The 23,833-nt window shown below is 36.4% G+C and overlaps 1 protein-coding gene across 2 annotated transcripts in view; it reads right to left on the bottom strand.

The window, feature by feature from the left end:
• LOC136030077 (suppressor of fused homolog) overlaps positions 1 to 23,833 on the bottom strand; it is a 62,175-nt gene that overhangs the window by 5,702 nt on the left and 32,640 nt on the right. For both annotated transcript variants that reach the window (XM_065708724.1, XM_065708725.1), the window contains exons 5-9: positions 22,246 to 22,477; positions 17,450 to 17,629; positions 5,705 to 5,890; positions 3,268 to 3,414; positions 1,629 to 1,839 (exon numbers count right to left, since the gene is read on the bottom strand). In XM_065708724.1, coding sequence (XP_065564796.1) covers positions 1,629 to 1,839; positions 3,268 to 3,414; positions 5,705 to 5,890; positions 17,450 to 17,629; positions 22,246 to 22,477 — 956 coding nt within the window. The remainder of the gene's footprint in view (positions 1 to 1,628; positions 1,840 to 3,267; positions 3,415 to 5,704; positions 5,891 to 17,449; positions 17,630 to 22,245; positions 22,478 to 23,833) is intronic.

Here is a 23,833-nt window from a genome sequence, read left to right as displayed (position 1 = left end):
AATTACTGACCTAAAAACAACCACATGATGTCACCCAACGGTTATCTAAAGCGCGTCTGTTTCCGGAGCATTTCCAATCAGTCAATTAGTTTCACATCCCCACAAAAGAGTATACGTTTTTTATTATGTCTTAAACTTGAACGCAAGCGAGTATTTCTCCTTAAACAGATTGCTTAAAGTCATCAGCTTTCATTGAAAGGTGACAAATTTAATACATAGTTTGGTAAGCATACCCTGTTTTGTTTCACGGCTGGGTTCGAGCCTAAACTTTCAAGATTATTTTTTTTTTTTTTTTTTGGGGGGGGGGGAGGGAAGGCGCATATGGGAACTTAAAGGGTTTTGCGTTTATGTACCTCTTTTATACGGATTATAGTAAAATCCAAACAATTTGGCTTTAAATCTGGAAGCCTTTTTTTATAGAGAAATAAAAGTACGAAGGGAAAAAAATAGGTCAAATAAATTAAAACGTGCATAAAAAAAAAAAAAAAAAAAAAAAAAAGAGAGAGAGAGAGAGAGAGAGAGAGAGAGAGAGCGAATTAATTCATTTTCTTCTAAAAAATCTCAAGGGGGAGATAAGACAGGCTCTTTGGCTAGTATTTATTAGCATTAACAAAGAATGATAGCCCCTTGGCTGTTAATTGTATTAACATTTACAGTTAGCTTTTATAAATAATAAGAGTTTATCTTAATAAATTATGATTACGTAGTAGCAGCTCTCGTGGTGGGAGTGGTCGTAATAAGAGTAGGCATTGTAGGAGCAGTCTAGATCTGAATATTTGCGGAAGGATTCAGTGCGGTAGAAGTTGTGGTAACAATTTTTTTAATTGGAGTAGTCGTAGTGTGCATAGTAACAGTAGAAGTCATGGTAATAGTAGTAGCAGACGCGGCAAGAGTTATCATGCGGAAGGACCAGATGTGACTAGAGGAGTTTTGGCACGGATAGTCTTAGTAGCAGTAACTGATAGGAGTGATCATGGAAGGAATAGTTGTTGAAAGAGCGATCATGGTAAAAGTAATTCTGATAAAAATGGAAATGGGGTAAATATAGCAAAATTGACAATGATAGTAGCAGTAGGACTGGATTCTTCCTGCAAAGCTATAATTTAATTTATGCAAGTTGGATGGTTTCTGTAAAGTAATATTTTCCATTAAATGGTACTTGAAATGGAAGAGAAGTCTGAATATTTGGCCACGACTATCTTTGGTCTAATGATACTGTTTCAAGCTTTTGACAAAAAAAAAAAAAATCAATAATAAAAAGCAAAAACAAGAGGATTTGTAAACCGACTTTGCTAATGATGATTTACTGACTAATTGATTATTGATGACTAATTATTTATGATCTACTTATTTACTGAATAATTACTTATATATACTGACTAATATACTGACTAATATATACTGATATACTGTACTAATTATTATATACTGACTAATTATTATATACTTATATACTGATTAATTATTTATGATCTACTGACTAATTATTTATGATTTACTGACCATAATTAATAACTAATTTAAAACAAACGGATATGGCAACATATATTTTTTTGGGGGGAGGGGGCTGTCACCCATATTTCTTTCCTTGAATCCGTGCCCAAATGTCATTATTGTTCATTACTAACCGAATCAATGCTAAGGATTCTAAACTCAGCTTCCATTACTTCTAACAGCTCTTCATCAACCAGAATTTGAAGCCATCCGCCGGCCGCAGCGTAGGGTTTTTCTCTCGTCACCATGCTGCCAATGACTGAGGGAGTGACAAAAGTGACGGCATTGCTAATCTCTGTATTGGCCGACTGAAACGTAAAATGACGTCCATGTCGCAGTCTTCCTCTAAAAAATAACAAATATTGCTAGTAAAATATGAGAAGTACGCCTAAATTACGTCTTAATTACGCCAATTAATTATTTATAATTTATCATATATTTAATGTATACAACCCTGTTGTAGCACAGTGGATTCCCGCCACAGGAAGTTTGGGCGGCGCAAAGCAAGGTTGTTAATTGTCCTGTAAAAAAGACCCAGCAACTGAAACATCCAGTCGACACCCTATGCACCAGCATCGGCTCTGTACGATTATTTATCCTTTTATTATTATGTAAATAAACTAATTTAATTATTTTTGATTATGTTTGGAGCAGAGAAGATGTTATCGGTAAATTTTGTACAGCAACTGAAATTCCTTACTATTGATTCAAGCCATGTTTCCATTTTAGTGATTATTCTGTAACCAGAAATATTTCTTAGTTGCCTCCGTAAGCTCAACAGGGCCTACATCCCCCATCAATACATCCTGACGTCGTTTTTCTCCAATGGCTTCGATCGATAGGGACAGCAGCTTAGGCCTTTGGTGTTCACAAACTTGACACCATGTATATTATCAATTCAAGTACATTTTTTCCGGTTAAGTCGCTATTCCTAAATAAAATACAAAAAACGCAAATTTGAGCCGCTATTTGTATTTTCTCTGAAAAGACCTTCGGACTATCACCTGGGAACGGGCTGTTTCTTGAATGAACTGTACGAGTGGTATTCCATTACATTCAAAGGTAAAATATTCAGGTTTATATAACTTATATTTGATATTATATCAGGGATATATAAATGATGACGGGGACGCAGGAAATATTCGATGCCCTGTGTCCGAAGGACCCCCACCAACTAGGTGTTCGGTATTCTAAACCGAACACCTAAAGTTGGTGTTCGGTTTAGCTAGTTTACAATATATTTACTTTGAGCGCATGTAATTTCTGTCAAGGGTTAATTTGTGAACTTTTTGTACCAAGCCTACACACCTTAAAATATCATGAGGGTCAAAATGACTGGGAGATTTCTCCAAACTTAAAGGTGTCTAGTGTTCTGCCTGTTTTTGTTTTTCAAAAGTATATACTTTTACTTAGCAAGTTCAAGTTTCGCATGTATAAATACACAGTCAGGCAAAAACAAATATCAAGCTTATAATCAGCCATCAACAGGAGAAGAGAGAGAGAGAGAGAGAGAGAGAAAGAAAAAAAAAGAGAGAGAGAGAGAGAGAGAGAGAGAGAGAGAGAGAGAGAGAGAGAGAGAGAGAGAGAGAGAGAGAGAGATGTGATATTAAAATAACTTCTTACGCTTTTCTATTCTTTTCCTGATTACACTGCGCTACGATATTGTTTATTAAACAATATGAAGTAAGAAAAAGAGCCAAATACGATAATTCGATTATCGTTGGATATTTCTTGCTTATCTCTACTACAGCCAACAAAATGAAAAGTGCTTACCTTACAGCACAAGGGAGAAGCCCACCAGCTTCAGCGTTCATAGTGATACTAACACCAGATAAGTACCTTGAGGGTAGTAGTGGTTTGTCTAAAGATGTGGAGCAGTTTCCTACACTCCTGTCTGACTTCATAGACCAGTTAGTGTCTCTATACGAAAAATTGAAAATATCACAAAATTATTCATATTTAATCAGGAATTTCAACCAAAGAATATAACAGTAATTCAACCATTCGATTCAAATCCAATAATGGGTTGATAGTTCACAGTCATCTATTCCAATCAGGACTGGATCCAGGATTTTTTTTTGGGGAGGGGGGTAGAAAAGGATTTTTTTTTTTGGGGGGGGGGGGGGGAACTTTAAAAAATACATTACGAGTCAAAAAAATATATTTTTTTAGGGGGGAGTTCGAACCTCCTGGATACGGCCTTGATTCCAATACATGGATTGCTCTTTAATTTGGGTCCCCAGATTATGCTTCCCTAAATGTATATATCGTATGACAAATATTCTCATTTCAGTCAGGCTTTATAAAAAGAGGGCTATTGTCTAGATGCAAAACCAGATATTCCAGTGAAACTTACCACAAATTAAACGATTTGGTCATTCTTCATAAGATTACCCACGTTGAAGAAATGTTATTATTTATTAAATGTAATATTTTCTTTTACCAAAATTCATGTTTTTAACGCTAAATTTGAGAATTAATTCATCATTTTCTGCTTTTACTTGAAGTTGACCTTCAATCTCAATCCTAAGTTGGAATTTTTGAAAATTTTAGATCTTGTGGATATCACAACTTATGATCTTTGTCTCAAAGGACAAGTAACCGAAGTCGCACATATGAATTTAGTTTCACTTTACAATTATAGTGATTAGTACTATATCGTGCTAAACTCTGGCTTCACATCTGGATTGCGTGTGGGCGGCCCTTGCAAGGCCAACTGTTTGAAATAAAAAGTAAGACAAAAGCCAAATTTAAACGGTATCATCGTTTGGTTCGATATAATGGTGCTGAGTTCTCCAAAAGTGCAGTACAATGGGAAGAAGTCATTAATGCGTCTGAATTTGATTCATTAGGGACCAGTGATGATATCCCAGATTTCGTATTGGCTTAGGCATTTTAAAAATATTTTTGCTAGATCGAGTATGTGTTCATTATCATTTTCAGTGCTTAGTTTCTAAATTTTTGCCACCTAAAGTTTTGCAACGTCATGTTATTCCTGTAATAACTAAAAGTAAAACAACTAAAAAACTAATAACTTAAAAAAATATTTGTATATATTTGAACAAGGAATTACAACAATTCAAAAACCTTAAAAAAGAAAACCGAAAGTTTCAAGCTTAGTACATATCGTAGTTAGAAATCGGACTGGCTTCAATAATCAACTATCTTTGAATAGATACAGTATGAAAAGACAATAGATTGCGTAAAGAGCAAAAAACTGGTAATTGCAAAAATGTTTTTCCATTTTTTAACAAGGGATTAAAATAATTCAAAAGCCGTAAATATTTTTAAAAGACATAGTAAAAGAGCAAAAAAATGATAATTGTACAAATATTTCTATACATTTTAACAAGGGATTACAACAATTCAAAAACCTTAGAAAATAAAACTAATATTTTGAAGATTAGTAGACATCGTTGTTAGAAATCAGACTTGCTTTAATGATAAAATATCTTACAAAAGACGTCAGTATGAAAAGACAGCAAATTATCTTGAATTGTCTGCGGTTAAAAGACAAGCGACAATGAGAGTCCAAGTAGAGAAGCCTGCCGCGTCCGAGTGCCGGTCCATGTATAGAAGCCTGCCACAAGCCGGATGCCGGTGCTAGGACTGCAGTAGGAAAAGACAGCAAATTGTCTTGAATTGTCTGCGGTTAAAAGACAAGCGACAATGAGAGTCCAAGTAGAGAAGCCTGCCGCGTCCGAGTGCCGGTCCATGTATAGAAGCCTGCCACAAGCCGGATGCCGGTGCTAGGACTGCAGTAGGAAAAGACAGCAAATTGTCTGCGGTTAGAAGACGAGCCACAATGAGAGTCCATATCCCCACGCCCAACGACAATGGATACTAGAATCCAGATAGTTTTTCCACACAAAATGTAATAAGAAATCAAAGCTCAGCGAAAAAAACAACAACAAAAAACGGCAACTTAAAACACAAAATAGAAAAAACAAAAAGTAACGTTAACAGAGCATTGGGGTGGGGAAAAGGGTGCAAGGTTGTACCGGGTTCCAATATCACTCAGTACCGAAACAGGAAGAATCACTTAAAAATGGACACTTCTCGGTAATTACAATAGCCGGGTAGATCTTTGCCTGAATGCCCTCTACCCCTGTCCAAATCAAAATCCTTGTTACTGTGGTGCTGGAAAGGACTTTAGAATGAAAAAAAAAAGTTTCCAAAGGTACTAACTTTGAAAAAAAGAATTACTTACTGTTCTTTATCTAGTCCTTTTTGGAGAGCGTGACGAATTTGATGAGAATCTTCAACAGACATTCTGGTTTTAGGAACTGGAGAACAATCGGCTGAAATGCATTCACCTCCATTGCTTTCATCACTTTCTGAATTAGAATCGCTTAAATTATCCCCACTATCTTCTTCTTGTATTCGCCAATGAGATCTGTAAATGAGGTTTTTTACTGTTCATTATTGCTTGCTCATTAAAGCGCTTATAATAAATTTTTCATCCCTGACTACAATTTTATTTCTGGTTATCGTAGTTGCAGCGGTAGCTACAATCTAGTAAATGATAACACGGCCCTTAGTTAGACAAAAAATAGCTTGAGACCCCTAAAAATTGTTTATGATCGAAAAGAAGCATAGCATTAGAATCACCTTGGCCGAAAACACTATACACGAAACTTACAGTCCCGTGGCTTGAGCAAAAAGGAAAATCTATTGGCAAGAACAACAAGTAAAATCACTTTCTTTTGCATGGGAAGCATCGTTTTTCCGTTTTTTCTCTTCACTGATAATGGAAAAGAAAGTGGGGCACTGGAACAATATAGAGAGCTGTTTAAGGTCACGCTGGTGCCTTTTATAATTAAGAAAACACTATATTTTTAATAAAATCATCTTTTTTTTTTACAAAAAAACTGTATTCATCATACACGAGTATCGTTTGAATAGTTGCTTCTCTGGGGTACGGTGCCATATTTGACTGACTTTGCTGCCTAGTTCCCTGGGATTCGTCTTTTATTATTCCAACTAAGAAAAATCCGTAAGATTTTTCCTCTGGGTTATGCGTATGAAAACAAAACGAAAAGGAGTTCGTGCTATGCATATAACCAGAGAAGTTTTTGCAATACTTTTGCAAAGTTGCACAATAAGAAGGAAAAGAATTCAGGGAAATTTTTAAAGCCATTGGGCTTTTAGTTGATTGGAGTTTAGAATTACGAACCATTTGCCCACATGCTCGGAAGCTTTCACAAATGTTTCTAGTAAAAGACGAACGCAGCCCATAGTAACTGAAATATTACAATTTTCAACATTATAGTATAAAACTATTGAAATATCTCAAGGAAAATGATTGTCCGTGTTTTAGCAGAACCAAGAAAATGGTAATACTAGGTAATATTAATAAACTTGTCAATTTGATTTCAGATTTTGTTAAAAACCGTAAAATAAATATAACAGTTGACAAAAATCTGTTAAACTATTAAAGCTTTTCAAACTTAAACCAAAACTTTTATATTGGCAATAAAAAACAAGACATTACAACACTTGGTGGAACGTCAAGAGGCAAAACAAACCCTCAAGAAGATGAAGATTTCGAATCAATTTTGGGAGACATTAGCACTCTCAAATACAAAAAAATCGTGGTTTCATCCTCATTATAAGGCCTCAACTTATTTAGTCTAGGGCTATATTGGACCACATTTGGGAAGGGATTTGGGACTCAATTGTCACGCGTAGCATGTAAATAAAGTACCTGCCCCTACTACAAGTTGGAACTGATCTGCTTCAGGATATCGAAGAATTTCAGACCATTGGAGGATCTTCCTTGAATCTGACGGGAGCCTTTGTGATGACATAACCCTCTTATCTCATTTGAGGGAGGAGCTGCAGCAAAACATCACTCAACTCCAAATAAGGCAGAGCCAGCAGGTGTGTCAATTAGTAAAAAAAGAACGAAAATCATGCCAAATAATGTGAATGAAGTACCTCCCCTTCCACTACAAGTTGGAACTGATCTACTTGAGGAGATTGAAGAATTGAAGTTCCATGGGGGATCCTCATTGAATCTGACGGAAGCCCTGAGCGCAAAATTTCCGCATGTATTGTACACGCAGGAAATGCTTTTAATAAGCCAAGGAACGTGTGGAAGAATACGGCTTACTCCATAAAAAAAAAAAGTTACGCATCTATAGCAGTAATGTTCTCCCCGTACTGACATAGGTATGTGAATATTGGGCAGTAACTAAGCATCTCGAAAAATGAATCCAGAGGTTTGAGAACAATAGTATCAGACAGATCTTAGGAATTCATTAAACTGACAAGATCACAACCTGCTTTAAAAACAGAGTCTAGTGGGCAGTCAAGTAGTGAAAATAGTTTTTACAAGATTTATAGCAACACTCTTTTTCCAAAAGAAAGGTCATCAAGCACAGCTGCTGGTCAGTCGAATAGGGAACATAATGCTCACAAAACACATAGCAACAACCTTTTTCCCTTTAGGAAATCATACTACCAAAAAAATGAAATATTTCAGTTTTACAAGCAAGCCAGCTGCGATAGGTGCTCCTATTGCCACGATCCTCCTTTAATCAGGATTACAACAGTTGCTAGCAACCTAGTAAGACACGACCACATTCGACAACTACAATAGCCCATATCTTCTAAAACTAGTGTCAGATCAAAACAAGAAGTTTACAATCCCTTTCCTTGAATAACAACAAAAACAAGAAAAGTGACTGAAACAACGATATTCTGCATCGACAGCATCTTTTTTCTTTCTGATTTTTTCTCCTCAGCTAGCGGGGCACTGGAAGATCATAGAGAGCGTTTTAATGGCTCATTTTAAAGAAAAATTGCTCGATTTAGAAACATTTGGTAATTAACAGAAAAAAATTAAAAAAAATCAATTTTTTCGAAAAACTGCATTTTTTATAGGAAAGATTGTACATAAAAAATCGATATGCCTCTTTATAATCCGGGTTGCAATGGTAGCAAGTAACCTAGTAAGATACTATGTTGCTATTAGCAATCTAGAACCATGTCTTCTTTGCAAAATTTCCATGCATCAAGAGAAATAACCATGAAGAAAAGCACAATTGTTTTCATAGCCCAGGTGGAGTAGTAGGTCAATACTACTTAAGTAGTAGTGCACCACGATTACTACTACTACTACTAATAATAATAACTCACTGCAGCACCAAGCCGCCTGAGGACAGCTACGCACGCTCCTCCTCCAACCTAATCTATTTAAAGTCTCCCTCTTTACACCCTCCCAGGAAGTTCCCATTTCCTTTAAATCTTTATTTCTGACATCCCTCCAACCCAGACAAGGACGATCTGTTTTCCGTGTAGCCCCAGACGGTTGGCCAAAAAGGACAATCTTCGGTAATCTGTCATCCTTCATCCGTAGAACGTGACCTAGCCATCTCAACCTTTCTTTCATTATAGCCCTAGAAAGCGGGATTGAACCACATGTTTCGTACAACCTACTGCTTGAAATACGGTCAGTCAGCCGGGTACCCAGAACAATCCGTAGGCAATTTCTCTGGAAAACATCTAGTAAATGTTCATCTGCTTTTCGGAGCGCCCATGCTTCAGAGCCATATTTGACCACTGTCGTCACTGTAGCTTCCAATATTCTAATCTTGGTTTGCAATGCGGTGTCCAAAACAGCTCTGTCTTAGGTCCTACTCTCTTTTTGATTAATGATCTGCCAAATCCTGTTGCAACTACTTCTAGAATTAGGGATTTAGTCGATCCTGCACCTTCTGGGTCCAGGATCACTACACCCTCATTTGCTGATGATGTGACATTGATGTGTGCTGCTCCACAATTAATGCAGCAATGACTATGACATGTCTTTGGTTGAAGCTAAACCAGGTTAACCAAGTAATAAGTAAAAATTACTTGAATAAGTAAGTCAAATTTTGTTATATTTTCACGGTCTCCGGATTATTATTTTTGTATTATGCAAATAGCTTCACCGAAGGAAATTGTTAAGCGGTCAAGTTCCGTTAAGTACCTTGGGATTATTATTGACGAAAATTTTTCATTAAGTACCATGTAAAAGCTATAAATAAAATACTATTGCGGAATGTAGGGATTATCCGTAAATTAAAACACTTTTTTCGTTCATTTGTTTTACGGTTATTATATTTTTCTCTGATACATCCTTCTATTTTGTATTGTTCGTCTGTACAGCTTGATACTTCCCCCTCAATACTTCGCCCAATACGCGTGCTGCAGAATAATGCCTTAGGTCATTTTGTGGAATAGGGAACTGGGATTCGGTCAGGTCAATGTACAGTATAATTAATATAATGCCTGCAGCTGGATTGGGTGATTTTTATACACTGGTTTTTATGTACAAGTATTATTATGGGTGCGGTCCAGACTATTTTACAGGAATATTTCAGGAAAAGTCCAATTTTCATTGTCACGGAACTCAGACAAGTGGAGATATTGAGGATCTTCGCCTAGTTTCAAGTAAGACTGCTTTCTCAGTTATTTACAGAGGGGCTAAGCTGTGGAATAAGCTTTTCCCAAATACCAAGGAATTACACATTAGTAAATTTGAATCTGAGCTGCGTGTGGGGTTGCTTGGTAAGTATACCTTCAAAACAGACTGAGATTGATGGAATTAAAATTGACAATAATTATTGTTTTGTTTTTGCTTCGGGATCATGATACTATGTTGTTTTATTGTGTATGAATTATTTATGTAAGTTTTTTTTCGGTAACACGGTTTCACCCTTCAGCTTATTATAGATTAACTCATTGTTTTTTGTTTTTTTTTGTTCTTTGTTTTCATTATTTTTTTTTCCTCTTCTATTAGTTAATAGCACACCCTCGCAAGCGACGCTTTTGGTGTGCTACTAATTGATTTTGTCTCTATTATTTTTTTGGATAATAAAATTGCTATTATTACTACTACAACATGACTGGTTGCCAAAATTCTTTCCATTTATCACCAAAATTTTATCAAATTACACCTGTGCTTCGGCTCCTAAGGAGCATGAATTCGCTTTCGGCAGTAAAAAATATCAATTCAAATTCTTCTGGAGTATTCGAAGGATGGTGCATTCCTTCTAAGAGCAGGTCTGGTTATCACCGATATTTTGTCAACAAATACAATTTCGAACTTTCAGACCAGTTCAACCTTTAACCATGTCGTTTTGAACCAGGAAAATCATTATTATAGAACAACTTAAACTTCAATCTTCCATTTCAGGAGGAGAGTTCTATAGCCGCTGTACTATACATAACTGTTCATAGATGAGTAATTTTACGGTTGATGATGTTTAATTTTTCGAGGTTAAGGTTAACAATGAATTCACAAGGCTTTCAGAACCATCCCGTAAGCCCGCAAGCTAGTTTTATTATTATTTAAGAATTAACGACGCTTTTTGACTACTATGGTCCCTACGTCGGCCCTGCAGTGCATTCCTGCAGCGTGATTCGATCTCTGGGTCCCGTATTACCAAGCTAAGGTCAAATCGCCCGCAAGCTAGTCTATCTTTAAAGAAGAGAATTTGAAAAAAACTTTCAAAAAAAGAAGTTTTTCAAAGAAAATTAAAGGAAAATTAAGTTTTTTAAGAAAATTCAAACTATGAACGACCAGATATTACTATTAAAGAATAAATGAAACCCAAAAAGGAACAAAAATTAGATAAACAATCATAGCAAAGAAACAAAAACAGGATATAAATCAATTAATAAATCTTAAAACGAGTAAAAGTTAAATTGAATAAGCAAACCAAGCTTAAAACAAACAAAAATCACTACACACAAGGCTACTGGTTCCTTCCCTAAGTCTAAAACCTACTGCGTCATTAGCGCTTTACTGAAAACGAATTGTCTTACAAATATTTTCTTTTGTACTTATTGCAACATTGAAAATAAACATAACAGTGAAATAAAATCTTAAACTGACAAGCTTATAGCAATTAACATAATTATGTATCAATTATTCAGTTAAATTTTTATTAGTTCTTTCCAAAACTGTTCAAGACGCACATAGTTTCACTACAAAAAAGATGGCTACTACCCCCTTCTCTAACTGTGAAAGTCTAAAAGCAATTGCGTAATTGCCGCTTTACTGAAAACGAATTATATTACGAATATTTTCTTACAACACTGATAAAAAAATTATAGTGAAATAAATCTTGAACTAAAGAGCTTTCAGCAATTAATTTCATTATGCATCAAATATCTGGTTAAATTTTATTGGTTCGTTCCAAGACTGTTCAAGACACATATACTTTTCAGTAAAGCGCCGATGACACCGTAGGTTTTTGACTTTTACAGTTAAGGAAGGGGGCAGTAGCCAAACTCTTGTTTGTAGTGATTCTTCTTCGTTTTATGCTTGATTTGTATATTCAATTTTAGGCTTTACTCGCTATAAGATTTATTCATTCATTTATATTAGTACCTGTTGTTTGCTATAATTGTTTATTTAATTTCTGTTCGTTTTGGGTTTCATTTATTCTTTATTAGTAATTTATGGTCGTTTTCAGTTAGAATTATGATGGGTATTTGTTTCTGCTGATCTTAAGTTTAATATTGCATTTATTTTTCTTTGAAAACTCTTTTTCAGTAAGTTTTTTTTTTTAAATCCATTTTTGGTTGGTTTTGATTGGCAAAGTTCCACGTTTTTCAAATTCTCCATTCAAAACCAATTTTTTCCAACATCAAAGTTTCATCAGTATCAAAACTAGTATCAAAGTAACAATAAGCAACTTGCATTACTTACAACCCTTGCCCGGTAATTTCAAAGTTGCCCCGTTGAGTAGTAAACAAAAGTACCAAAGAACCAATAAGCAACTTGCAGAATTTACAGTCCTTACCCCGAGGCTGGGGGGGGGGGGGTCTCGGACTTATTTGAACAAAATGGCTATCCCAAAATTTTGACCAAATACATTTTGAGAAAAGGGGGTGGGGGGCTGTTTGCCCTTCGATGACTTTTGACTCTTAAGAAAGAACTGGAGTTTTCAATTTCAAATCAAATGTGTCCCTCCAAAGTTAGTACAATCATCTCTTCCACAAAGACCTTATATGTTAACAATGGGCAATTTTCATAATTTTTAACTCTTGCCGCAAGAGCTAGAAGAGGGTTATCAAACCCAGAAACATAGTTAATTGGCATTTGGATTATTTTAAACAAAATGGTTATCTCAAAGTTTTGATTGGAAGCATTTGCAGAAAAAGGACTTGGGGGGGGGGGCTGATTGCCTTCTAATAACTCTCGGCTCCAAAAAAGAGAATTTGAACTTTCAATTTAAAATCGAGTGAGCCTTTTCCCAAGTCCATATGACCACACCTCCCATAAAAACCTTACATGTTAACAATAAACCACTTGCATAACTTATAGCCCTTGCCATGGGGGCTGTGGGGGTTTTGTCAACCCCGAAGGCATAGTTGTATGACCTTCAGACTATTTTGAACGAAATGGCTATCTTAGTATGTTAATGTCCAGGTAGACATCGGTGGTATAGATATTCCCGCATGGTATAGATATCACAACAACAAAAGAGAGTGGTCTTCGTCATTATTTACGGTATAGATATCTACACCAGGCGAGAATAGGGTACGGAGCTAGGTACAAAGCAGAAACTTTCACTGAAAGTTTATGGGGACACAAATGACAATCGAGACACCGGGACACAAGGAATATAAATGACGACCGGGACACTCAAAGAGAAATTACAGAACGGGACACAAATGACGACCGGGACACAGGGAATATAAATGACGACCGGGACACAGGGACACAACTACAATGGGACGGCGGAAGGGCACAGGGGGGATATATAAATGACGACGGGAACACAGGAAATATTCGACTAGCAATCATCATCAACAAAGCTCAAGGGCAATCATTAGAAAAATGCGGTATAGATCTGAATACAGATTGTTTTCCCATGGACAATTATATGTTGCATGTTCAAAAGTCGGTAAACCTGACAATCTATTTATATGCACAGACAATGGGACAGCGAAGAATGTTGTATATTCGCAAGTTTTACGTAGTTAAAAACATATATATATCTATATTCACAGGTGGGACACAGTGACACAACTACAATGGCGCGTAACTAATATGGCACGTAACGACTTACGCGCGCGGGGAGGGGGGCTTGAGGGGCGCGAAGTGCCACACCAACAGCTAGTGTTTAATAATATGATGAATAATGAGGGTAGGGCGACATCCCTAGTTGCTAGGCTTGAGCACGTTTATTTATTTAATTTTAATTGTTGTGATTTTATGATGGTGGGAGATGGTGTGGACTTGGATTTGAATTTCGAGGACGAAGTGGTAAATAAAAATAACACAAAATTATTTAATTGGATTTCTGGTTTTTTTAAGAAGAGACTCTTTATTTGGTATTTATTTTGTTTTATCGCCTATGTAACGGGCCATGGAGCCTTGTAGGGGTAGAGAGTTATTGTTATCCATTTATTTTGATGTTAATAAACTGAACTGAACTGAACACAATCAACATTTCAAAATAACCTATAGGCCCTAGCTTGGTGATTTAAATTATTTTTATGCTCTGTTAAAGCGAGCAATTGTTGTATATATTATTTACTAGCTGTTGGGGTGGCACTTCGCGCCACCCCAATACCTAGTTGGTGGGGGCGCTTCGCACCCCCCCAAGCCCCCCCGCGCGCGCAAGTCGTTACGCGCCATTGTAGTTGTGTCCCTGTGTCCCACCTGTGAGTATAGATAGATATATATATATATTTTTAACTACGTAAAACTTGCGAATGTACAACATTCTTGGCTGTCCCATTGTCTGTGCATATAAATAGATTGTCAGGTTTACCGACTCTTGAACATGCAACATATAATTGTCCATGGGAAAAACAATCTGTATTCAGATCTATACCTCATTATTCTAATGATTGCCCTTGAGCTTTGTTGATGGTGATTGCTAATCGAACATTCCCTGTGTCCCTGTCGTCAATTATATATCCCCCTGTGCCCCCCGGCGTCCCCGTTGTTGTTGTTTCCCTGTGTCCCGGTCGTCATTTGTGTCCCGGTGTCCCAGTCTGTAATTTCTCTTTGAATGTCGCGGTCGTCATTTATATTCCCTGTGTCCCGGTCGTCATTTTTGTCCCGGTCGTCATTTGTGTTCCGGTGTCCCGGTCTGTAATTTCTCTTTGAGTGTCCTGGTCGTCATTTATATTCCCTGTGTCCCGGTCGTCATTTGTGTCCCGGTGCTTTGTTGATGGTGATTGCTAATCGAACATTCCTTGTGTCCCGGTCGCTTTCTCTTTGAGTGTCCCGGTCGTCATTTATATTCCCTATGTCCTGGTGTCCCGGTCGTCATTTGTGTCCCGATGTCCCGGTGTGTAATTTCGTCAATCAACAAACATGACGTCAGTCGTCACACAAACATGACGTCACTCGACACACAGACAACTTATTTTTATATATATACTAGCTGTTGGGGTGGCGCTTCGCGCCACCCCAACACCTAGTTGGTGGGGCGCTTCGCGCCCCCCCAAGCCCCCCCGCGGGCGTAAGTCGTTACGCGCCATATTAGTTACGCGCCATTGTAGCTGTGTCCCTGTGTCCCACCTGTGAATAGAGATAGATATAAATATATATTTTAAACTACGTAAAACATGCGAATATACAACATTCTTCGCTGTCCCATTGTCTGTGCATATAAATAGCATTTATATTCCCTGTGTCCCGGTCGTCATTTGTGTCCTGGTGTCCCAGTTTGTATTTTCTCTTTGAGTGTCCCGGTCGTCATTTATATTCCCTGTGTCCCAGTGTCCCGGTCGTCATTTGTGTCCCGAGGTCCCGGTCTGTATTTTCTATTCAAACAATCCCTGTGTCTCAGTCGTCGATTATATATCCCGCCTGTGCCCCCGGCGTCCCCGTTGTAGTTGTGTCCCTGCGTCCCGGTCGCCATTTATATTCCCGGTCGTGATTTGTGTCCGGGTGTCCCAGTCTGTAATTTTTCTTTGAGGTTCCTGGTCGTCATTTATATTCCCTCTGTGTTGGTCGTCATTTGTGTCCCGGTCTGTAATTTATCTTTGAGTGTTTTTTCTTTTTAGTTTTTTTTAGTTTTTACATTTTTTCAGTTTTTTCTTCTTCTTTATTTTTCAGCGTCACTATGAAGTACACATCGCCGAACCTTTGTTTTTTAACTTAAATCTGGTAGGCATTGATGACCTTATCCAAGTCAAAATCCCAAACCCAATCATCATCGCTATCATTTTCAGTTTTGATATGTTTTGACTCTCGCTTTCCAGGTGGATTTTCATCTAACTGCGCGGTTTTGCGTTCTTTAGCCGCAACCCTGTTTTCTTGCTGTTCTTGTGATTCCTCGGCACGCTTTCTTTTCTTACTTTCTCTATCAGCTGCAAGCCTGTTTTCTTGCTGTTCTTGTGATTCCTCGGCACACTTTCTTTTCTTACTTTCTCTATCAGCCGCAAGTTTTTTGGCATAGACTCTTTGAGCAGCTTCCTCGGCTGTTGCCATTGTAGGTTCTTCAGTCATTTTACAATTAAACATTTTTCCGTGAACCTGAACCACAGACAGACAGACAGACAACTTATTTTTATATATATATATAGATAGATAGATGTCCCGGTCGTCATTTGTGTCCCGATGTCCCGGTGTGTAATTTCGTCAATCAACAAACATGACGTCAGTCGACACACAAACATGACGTCACTCGACACACACACACAGACAACTTATTTTTATATATATAGATTTTATATATATAGATTTATGGTCACATTTTTCAAGATGCTATGACTTACATCATAGTACGGCAATAACATCCTGTACTAAAAGAAAAGGCTGTATTCAGGTTAAAACCACTAATGACGTAATATTAACATTATAGTAGAACATTGTAGTGACGTCATACACTAATTTAACATAACAAGCTACATAGAGTCGATTCAGTTTATTAGGAAATGCCGTTTCAAGATTGAAAAGTTTTGGCAAAAATATAGAGGACAGCTCGAAAAACCCATGTCAACAATTGTTGAAAATGATCGTTGGTTGCTCAAAAAGGTTTCAGTTGTTAGATTTGACAAAACTTCATATATATGTCGTTTATCATAAGTGCAAACAGTAGATCTCTGTGAACTGGCTTTGGAAAATAGGACTGAACAAGCTAGTTCCATTTGAGACGGGACAGGCTTTTTATTACCACCATGAGATTTAAAAAATACATGTATTTAGCAGCAAGGGTATATGATCTGATGAATAAAAAACGCCTATCACACAAAGTATGGCTTTGGACTCCACCTGATTTTCGAGGGAGAAGCCAGCACAAAACACCAAGTCAGTCTCTGGACTGAACGAGCTCTTGCTCCTGGCATAACATCGGCTGAATTGGAGGTCTACCATTGCTGCCTTGTGCGCCCCTTGGCGTAGAATTAAGTCTAGGTAACTAAGGGATGAAACTAAACTGTTTAAACAACCGATTCTTTTCTAGTGAAATATTTGCAAGTATATTAAAAGATCTTGAGTACGTAACATGATAAGTCGACGATAAGCATTTCATATTTACAAAGTAACAAGACAATGAAAAAATAAAAGTTTCACTGAGAGACTAGTATATTTTGATTACAGAGTCTGCAAATTCTATTTTCTACTTTTTAGTTTCTTTTTCTGAAATACCTCAACAGATCTTTTTTTACTCAACAGATTAAAAAAATATTTTTTTGACTTGGCTATATAAGCAGTTTCTGGTGAAAAAATCTAAACAAATTTTCTTTAATAAGACCTAACGATTATTATCCAGATTAAAGTTGGAAGTTAACAACAACGAATGAGGGTCTGATGGACATACCTTTATGCCCCTTCCTGGTAGTGGCGCCATACTCCTAACAAATTCCTACACATGACCTAATTACAAGCATATAATTCACTGTATAAATAAAGCAAAGTAGATTCTGATGATGCTGAAAAATGATAAGACATGGGAAAAAATACAAAAAAATGAATAAAGGAAGAACAAAAAACCTTGAGGCAGATGTAGATACAAACGCCGTATATTCCATCCAATGCAACCTAGCACTTACTCCAGCCAGATCAGATCCTTCTCGTTCTACACCAGCCTCTACCATTAGCCGTGATTCTTGGTTTAACTGGAATATGCTTTTCCTTCGATTGATGTCAGTTACTAATAACGGCCCACCACACCTACATAAAAAACATATAATTATGCTACTTAACTGTAACAAATAATACATTGCCTATCAACTTACAGAAGGGAAAAAAGTGGAGCAAAAGAGAAAAGGAAACTCAAACACAAATAAATAGAAGCACAAGAAAAGAAAACGATACAAATTCGCAAAATAGGAGGGTAAAACAGTTTTCAGAACCAAGACGGATAGATCTTCAATTGAATTCGAACCTAATTCTTCCTCGGAGAGAACAATGTCTGTTGAAAGATACTGACTAATTAGCGTCTAGTTTTGAAATGATTGCGGTAAATATATTACAGTTTATAATAGTCACAGTAATTTTCCTTGACCCTCTTGAGTTTATTTTTACGCAGAAGCTTAACACGGGATAATCGCAGAAACTCGAGTAGTTTTGTAACTGACCAGAAATGTCCACGATTGCCAACAATTTCAGAATACCCCAGTTTTCGCTTATTATTAATATTACAAATTATTTGAAAAAAAAGCCATGAAAAAGAAATTACTTGTGGCATGTAAATGAACTACAATCCAAAGGATATCCTAATGATCTTTAAGATCTTTATGCAACTAGAAATGATCTTTATGTAAGTAAAAATCCCGAAAAAATTCCTAAGGTATGTAAAATGAACTACAATCCAAAGGATATCCTAATGATCTTTAAGATCTTTATACAACTAGAAATGATCTTTATGTAAGTAAACATTCCTTAGTACCAGTCCTATTATACTGGTCAGAATGACCATTCTAACAGATAATCATTAACATAAGGCATATACCCGTATAAATAACGATGAAGACCACACTGCCTTTCCATCACAAACACCAAAACCAAGAAGAACAATAGAATAATCAATAGTTATTGATTTTATCCTCTTGTAAGTTGTTTTTTCTTATTTGTATTGCTGAGGACGGCCCTTGGACATAGGGCCAAAATATTCATTCTAATTTGTTTCCCACTGTCTTGAGAAATTCCCTATTGTTCTTCTTGGTTTTGGTGTTTATACCTGTATACGAGGGGCAGGGATTAGTAGGGGACACTCCCCTCCCATCTACAAGATTTTAAAAATCGCACTGGAATATGTAAAACTTTTCAGAAGAACAAATGTGATAAGTAATCATTTTTAAATATGCGAACACACCTGACTCCTCCCTCCTTTTCTGTATGCCCACGAGTAGACTTGTGTGTCCAGTTGCTATAACAGTGTGAATAATAAAGCTTCAACGATTTGGCCAGTAATGCTAGACCAAACACAATAGAACTAGCTACTACAGACCAGGGGCGGGCAAATTCTCTACTGATCCATTAACTTCCCAGGTGAAGATAACAGAAAACCATCTAAATTGTCTTCCTAATTCAATACTGCCAAATGCTGCAACTATTGCTACAAGCTCATCACAGCGTTGAGTTACCTGAGACTCTATCCCACTCAGTCCAAACCTTGGGCTTTTTCAAGATCCAACGACATTCCGAAAGATTTTCTTTTTCTAAAATAAAATTCCCCACAACAATCTATCATATTTCGTAAACGATCACGAAATATGAAATAATTGAGTAACTGCAAAATGTTTAAAAAAATATCGCCATTTTTGTATTTTTTAATATTTTTTTTCGCTGTTACCAAGAGAAACGGAAGTTGTTTCTCTTTTTTTTTTATTATTCCCAAAATGGATCCTAAGATTTTTTTATCGGGGGGAGGGGAGGAGAGGTGATACTTGAGATAGAAGTACATTTGAGGCAAACATGTCCCGACACTAAAAAAATTGTATGGAAGAAAATTATTGAGCATTTCTTAGGAAGGGAGCACCCAAGCCCAACGTGTAGAAAAATGCTGAGATGGTAAAACAATTCATATAATATACAGTCTTAATAGTAAATAAAGACATAAATATTTTGTGATACAGAAAAGGGCCTTGCTCAGCGCCGTTTCAAGGGCATAATGCCAGTTACCATCATGAACGGAAAAGACTACGAGGCAGAGGCTCATTAAATTGGCTACAAACTTAAAACTTGATCATTTAATTATAACAGTTTATTCATGAAACATTACCATTTGAAACAAATCTTCTTACTATTGACTTATTAGACATGATACCCATGTCCAATAGGTCAAGGTCTAACGTCACAAAGTATGTCAAGAAGGGAAGATTTGTTTCCTTAAATCATTTAAATTGATTTTGTTCCATCTCAAGACGCAGTAAACTAGTGTTCCTATTGGCCAACTGTGAAGACGTATTCCCCCAGCCCGAATAGGAGCATGGAGAGAGGTCCAAGAACATATCACATTAAAAGAACCTCGGATCCACCAAATCAGCAAGCACATTATTAATTTTTACATTAATTAATTCGATAAATTGCCTGTTTCCGACTCTGACGAAATCACTTGGAAAAACTTTCTCTTTTTAGCACTGATGCTTTCTACTGTTCATTTGTTTCTTGTAAATTTTGAATAATAATAAAAGTAATACTCTAAAAAAATATGTATATTTAATGCTTTATATTGCTATATGTGAATTTCAAGAAACCATACATTTAATTTTTCTAAATAGGCACAAGCAACCTACGTCCAATCAAACCGAAGGCTATCTTTTCAACATTTTATCAAAACATCGATTTTTGAAGTATTAGTAATAATCAAAATTATTGTACAACCAAAAATTCAGAGAGCTATTAATAATGTTTCCCAAGAACCCCACTTTTTTCGATGACCCGGCTCCCCAAACGGACTCCCCTTTTTTCAGGTTCCTCAAAAGAGGCAAACATGTCCAGATTGCCAAGAACGTCAAAGCCGTTGATGAGACTAAAAACGATATTTCAAACTGCAAAGGAGTCGATTTTTATTGAAGATGTTAGTTACAAAAACATGTTAAAAACTATTTTGCGGAGTGAAAGTAAATAATAAATTCCATTTTTTTTTATGCAGTGCATAAAATCCTGTCACATGATCTTGGAATGATGTGTTAAAACATTTTTTTTTTCCAACCATTGCCGGTTTAGACTTGTGTCTAATTTCTCAAAAATTTATGGCAAGTCTATAAGTAAATGGATAAATTCAAGGACAAATGTACAAGGATACGAAAATTTTTAGAAATGTGGAACCCATAATAAAACCTTCAATATTTAGAGGAATGACTCTAAAGTTCAACAGTCCCGGAGTCGACGCTACAAGTAAGTCTTTCCTCGTGTGTTTAGATCTTGCGCCATAAAGTCATAGTTAAATATATTTGATATTTGATTTTGGATGTCGACAGTGGCTCTCTATTTTTGTACCACCACAGATTGGTCCAAACTTTCTGTAGGTTCAAAAAGAGAAGAAAAAAAAGGATATAATATTCTTTATTTTAAAGAAAAGAAGAGCATGTTTATAAAGAAAAAAAAAGAAAATACCTTAAAGGAATATATTAAGCTACATTTTCCGTAGACCTGGGGAGGAGGGGGTAGTGCAGCTCCATGGTCCTAGTTTTATTTAGTAAAGCTAATAGCAGTTTTGCAGAAACATACCACACGACCTTTCTGAAAATGCTAATAACATTTGCTACTACAGAGTTATAGAAAAATGTGGTTTTTCGTAAAAAACTGATTCTATTTTAAAAATTATTTCTGTTAATTACGAAAAGTTCTCATTTAAAATGAGCCGATTGTGTCCGACTCTTCCTGGGACATGCCATGGGACCCAACTTTATTTTACCATTTTATCAAACTTTACCATTACCTCTTTACTTTTTTAGAAGTAGAAAGTATTTAACATTATATTCTTTGAAAGTTTTTCTCTTTTATTGAGATAAGCTAAGCATTTAATATATTCGCACCCATTCAACATTTAACACCCCCACAGCCACTGGAAGCAGCTTTCGATACACCAGCTCATGGAACATATTTTAAACAGCGGTTGATATCGGATTATTTCTAATACGGGATGATTATATAAGATCAGATAGATATTATTTTGTAATAATTATTATACATATAATGAAAATTTGCTATAAAAATCGTAGCCTGTGCGGGAGTCAAACCAACAGTGTTATGTGAACTAGCTCAAACTACCGAATTGAGATGGTCCACCAACAAATTCTTTAAACTATTAGTATAACTTTATTATTCATCAGCTGAAATATATTTAATATGTAGATAAAAAAAAACACGAAAATTATATAAGATATTTGTTATAGTTTATAGTTCGTAATTAATACCTAGGCACCATGAACAGTGCCATGATCAATTCCCTGGTTTAGAACATAGGCACATGAAGATCAGTGGCGTAATTTCGTCAAAATCTTGGAGAGGGGGGGGGGAGAGGCAAAGTTTGAGCCAATTTTCAAAAATCAAGGGAAAATGACAGTAAAAACTTAAAAAAGTGATTCATTTGGTACCATAAAGGCGCTATTTAGTACTATAAAAATACTAAAAATGTAAATTTGTACCAAAAAAACTGATCTGCTTCTGTTGATTCTTGAATTATGGAGGTTTATCTGAATTCCGACGAAATTTCAGTCGGAGGGGGGGGGGGGCTGGGGTCTGGGGGCAAACAGAGGCCTGGGAGGGGCAGTTGCCGCCCTGTCCCATAGAAAATTACGCCTCTGATGAAAAGTACATTGGAAAGCTTAATGACCCACCCGTTGGTTTGACGTAATAAATTAGCAACACCAAGACCATTCCATTTCTGAGCTGCTTTGAGCTCATCCTGAGTAATTCCAACAATTTGCACCATCCTCACTGAACCAAAAGGCGATTCAATCACCCTAAACTGATTGTCCATTATCATTAATAGATGTCTTATTTCACCGTCTGTAGACCCGTCTAATGGACAATGCCATGTCACATGATCACCAGGCTGAAGAACATTGTCTATAAATAATAGTCCATCAGTATAAATAAAAGTACCATCAGTAAAAAAAAAAACAAAAAAAAAACAATGAAAAAACCTTTAACAGCTAGTTTTCAAAAGAACGCAAGTACTAAAGAAAAACGACGAAATAGTATAGTTCAAGCACTTGAGTCTTTGAGATATAGAGAGATACTAGATGCGTAGACAGAGCTAAATGGACAGGATTAACTAAACTCGATCCTAAAGTCTGCTAATAGAAAGGTAGGAATAAGCCTGGAAACCATTTTTTGTAAACAGACAAAAAATCTGTTTTGTTTCCAAATTTGTGTAAGCAGAGACTTCTGTCTATAAAGTGCTGACCCTAGTAAGGGGGCTACTAAGGCTTGAGACAGATTCAAAACGAGGCCTGATTATCACTTCCTTTGTTTTCTTTTGTCGGCAAAAAAAAGAAGAAAAAAAAAGAGCAAACTACCCTTTGGGGTTTCTTGGAATTTATTAGTGAAATAATAGGACAAAATTACGCTAGATGGCGTTGATGGTTTTTCTTTCAAACATTAGCGCAAATATCTACTCTTATAAGTTGCCAAAACTCTTTGTGCTACTGAAAAAAGAAATCGAGTATCTGCTATATATCTAACTATATATATATTTATATCTAAATTTAATAAATTTAAATTTAAATTTATATATATAAATCTAAGTGTCTATCTTTCCTTCTTTCCTTTCATTCGATTTGCTGCTGAACAGGTCAAAGTGGAATTAAAAAAATGTAAAAAAACAGACAACACAAAAAACCGGAAACTTCATGTCATGACAGCAAGTGTACATGGGTCGAAAGACGGAGCTGCCAAGCTCGAGAGGAAACGATCACCAAGGATCACAAAACAGCAGTATATCAATCTGAATAGATTTTGGGCAAGAGCTTTGGCTGTAGTGAAAACATAGCTTGCAGGGGAATCAAGAAAAACATACAATCTTCAGTTTCTGAAAAGTTAAATCCTGATTTACTTAGCAGTTAGGGCAAAAGGGGATATCTGGGAAAAGATATTTTAACTTGATTACCTTATTTTTATTTTAGGGGCCAGGTTGAAAGTGGCAAGAAGTGGCTTCACATTGGTACAGAAAGGAATGGTTCAGAACGAAGAGGTTGAAAAGATCAGGATTAGAAAAACTTAGATCTTTACAAGGATGATAAGCTTGAGTCGTGGGAGGTGGAATCGTTAGGGTGGGGATCAAAGTTTACAATGTAAGGGCGGAAGGGTAATTCCTATTCAGGAGAGGAGATATGGTCTCGGCCTGGGGCATTATTTTATAATATTGTGACACTGACTTAAAAACAAAACATTACAAATTAATGATTTTCCATTTATGTATGG

This window comes from Artemia franciscana, chromosome 8 (assembly GCF_032884065.1).
Source record: "Artemia franciscana chromosome 8, ASM3288406v1, whole genome shotgun sequence".
In the NCBI taxonomy this organism is placed as follows: Eukaryota; Metazoa; Arthropoda; class Branchiopoda; order Anostraca; family Artemiidae; genus Artemia; species Artemia franciscana.
Note: the sequence above shows the minus strand (reverse complement) of the source record. Positions and strands in the feature narration are given on the sequence as shown.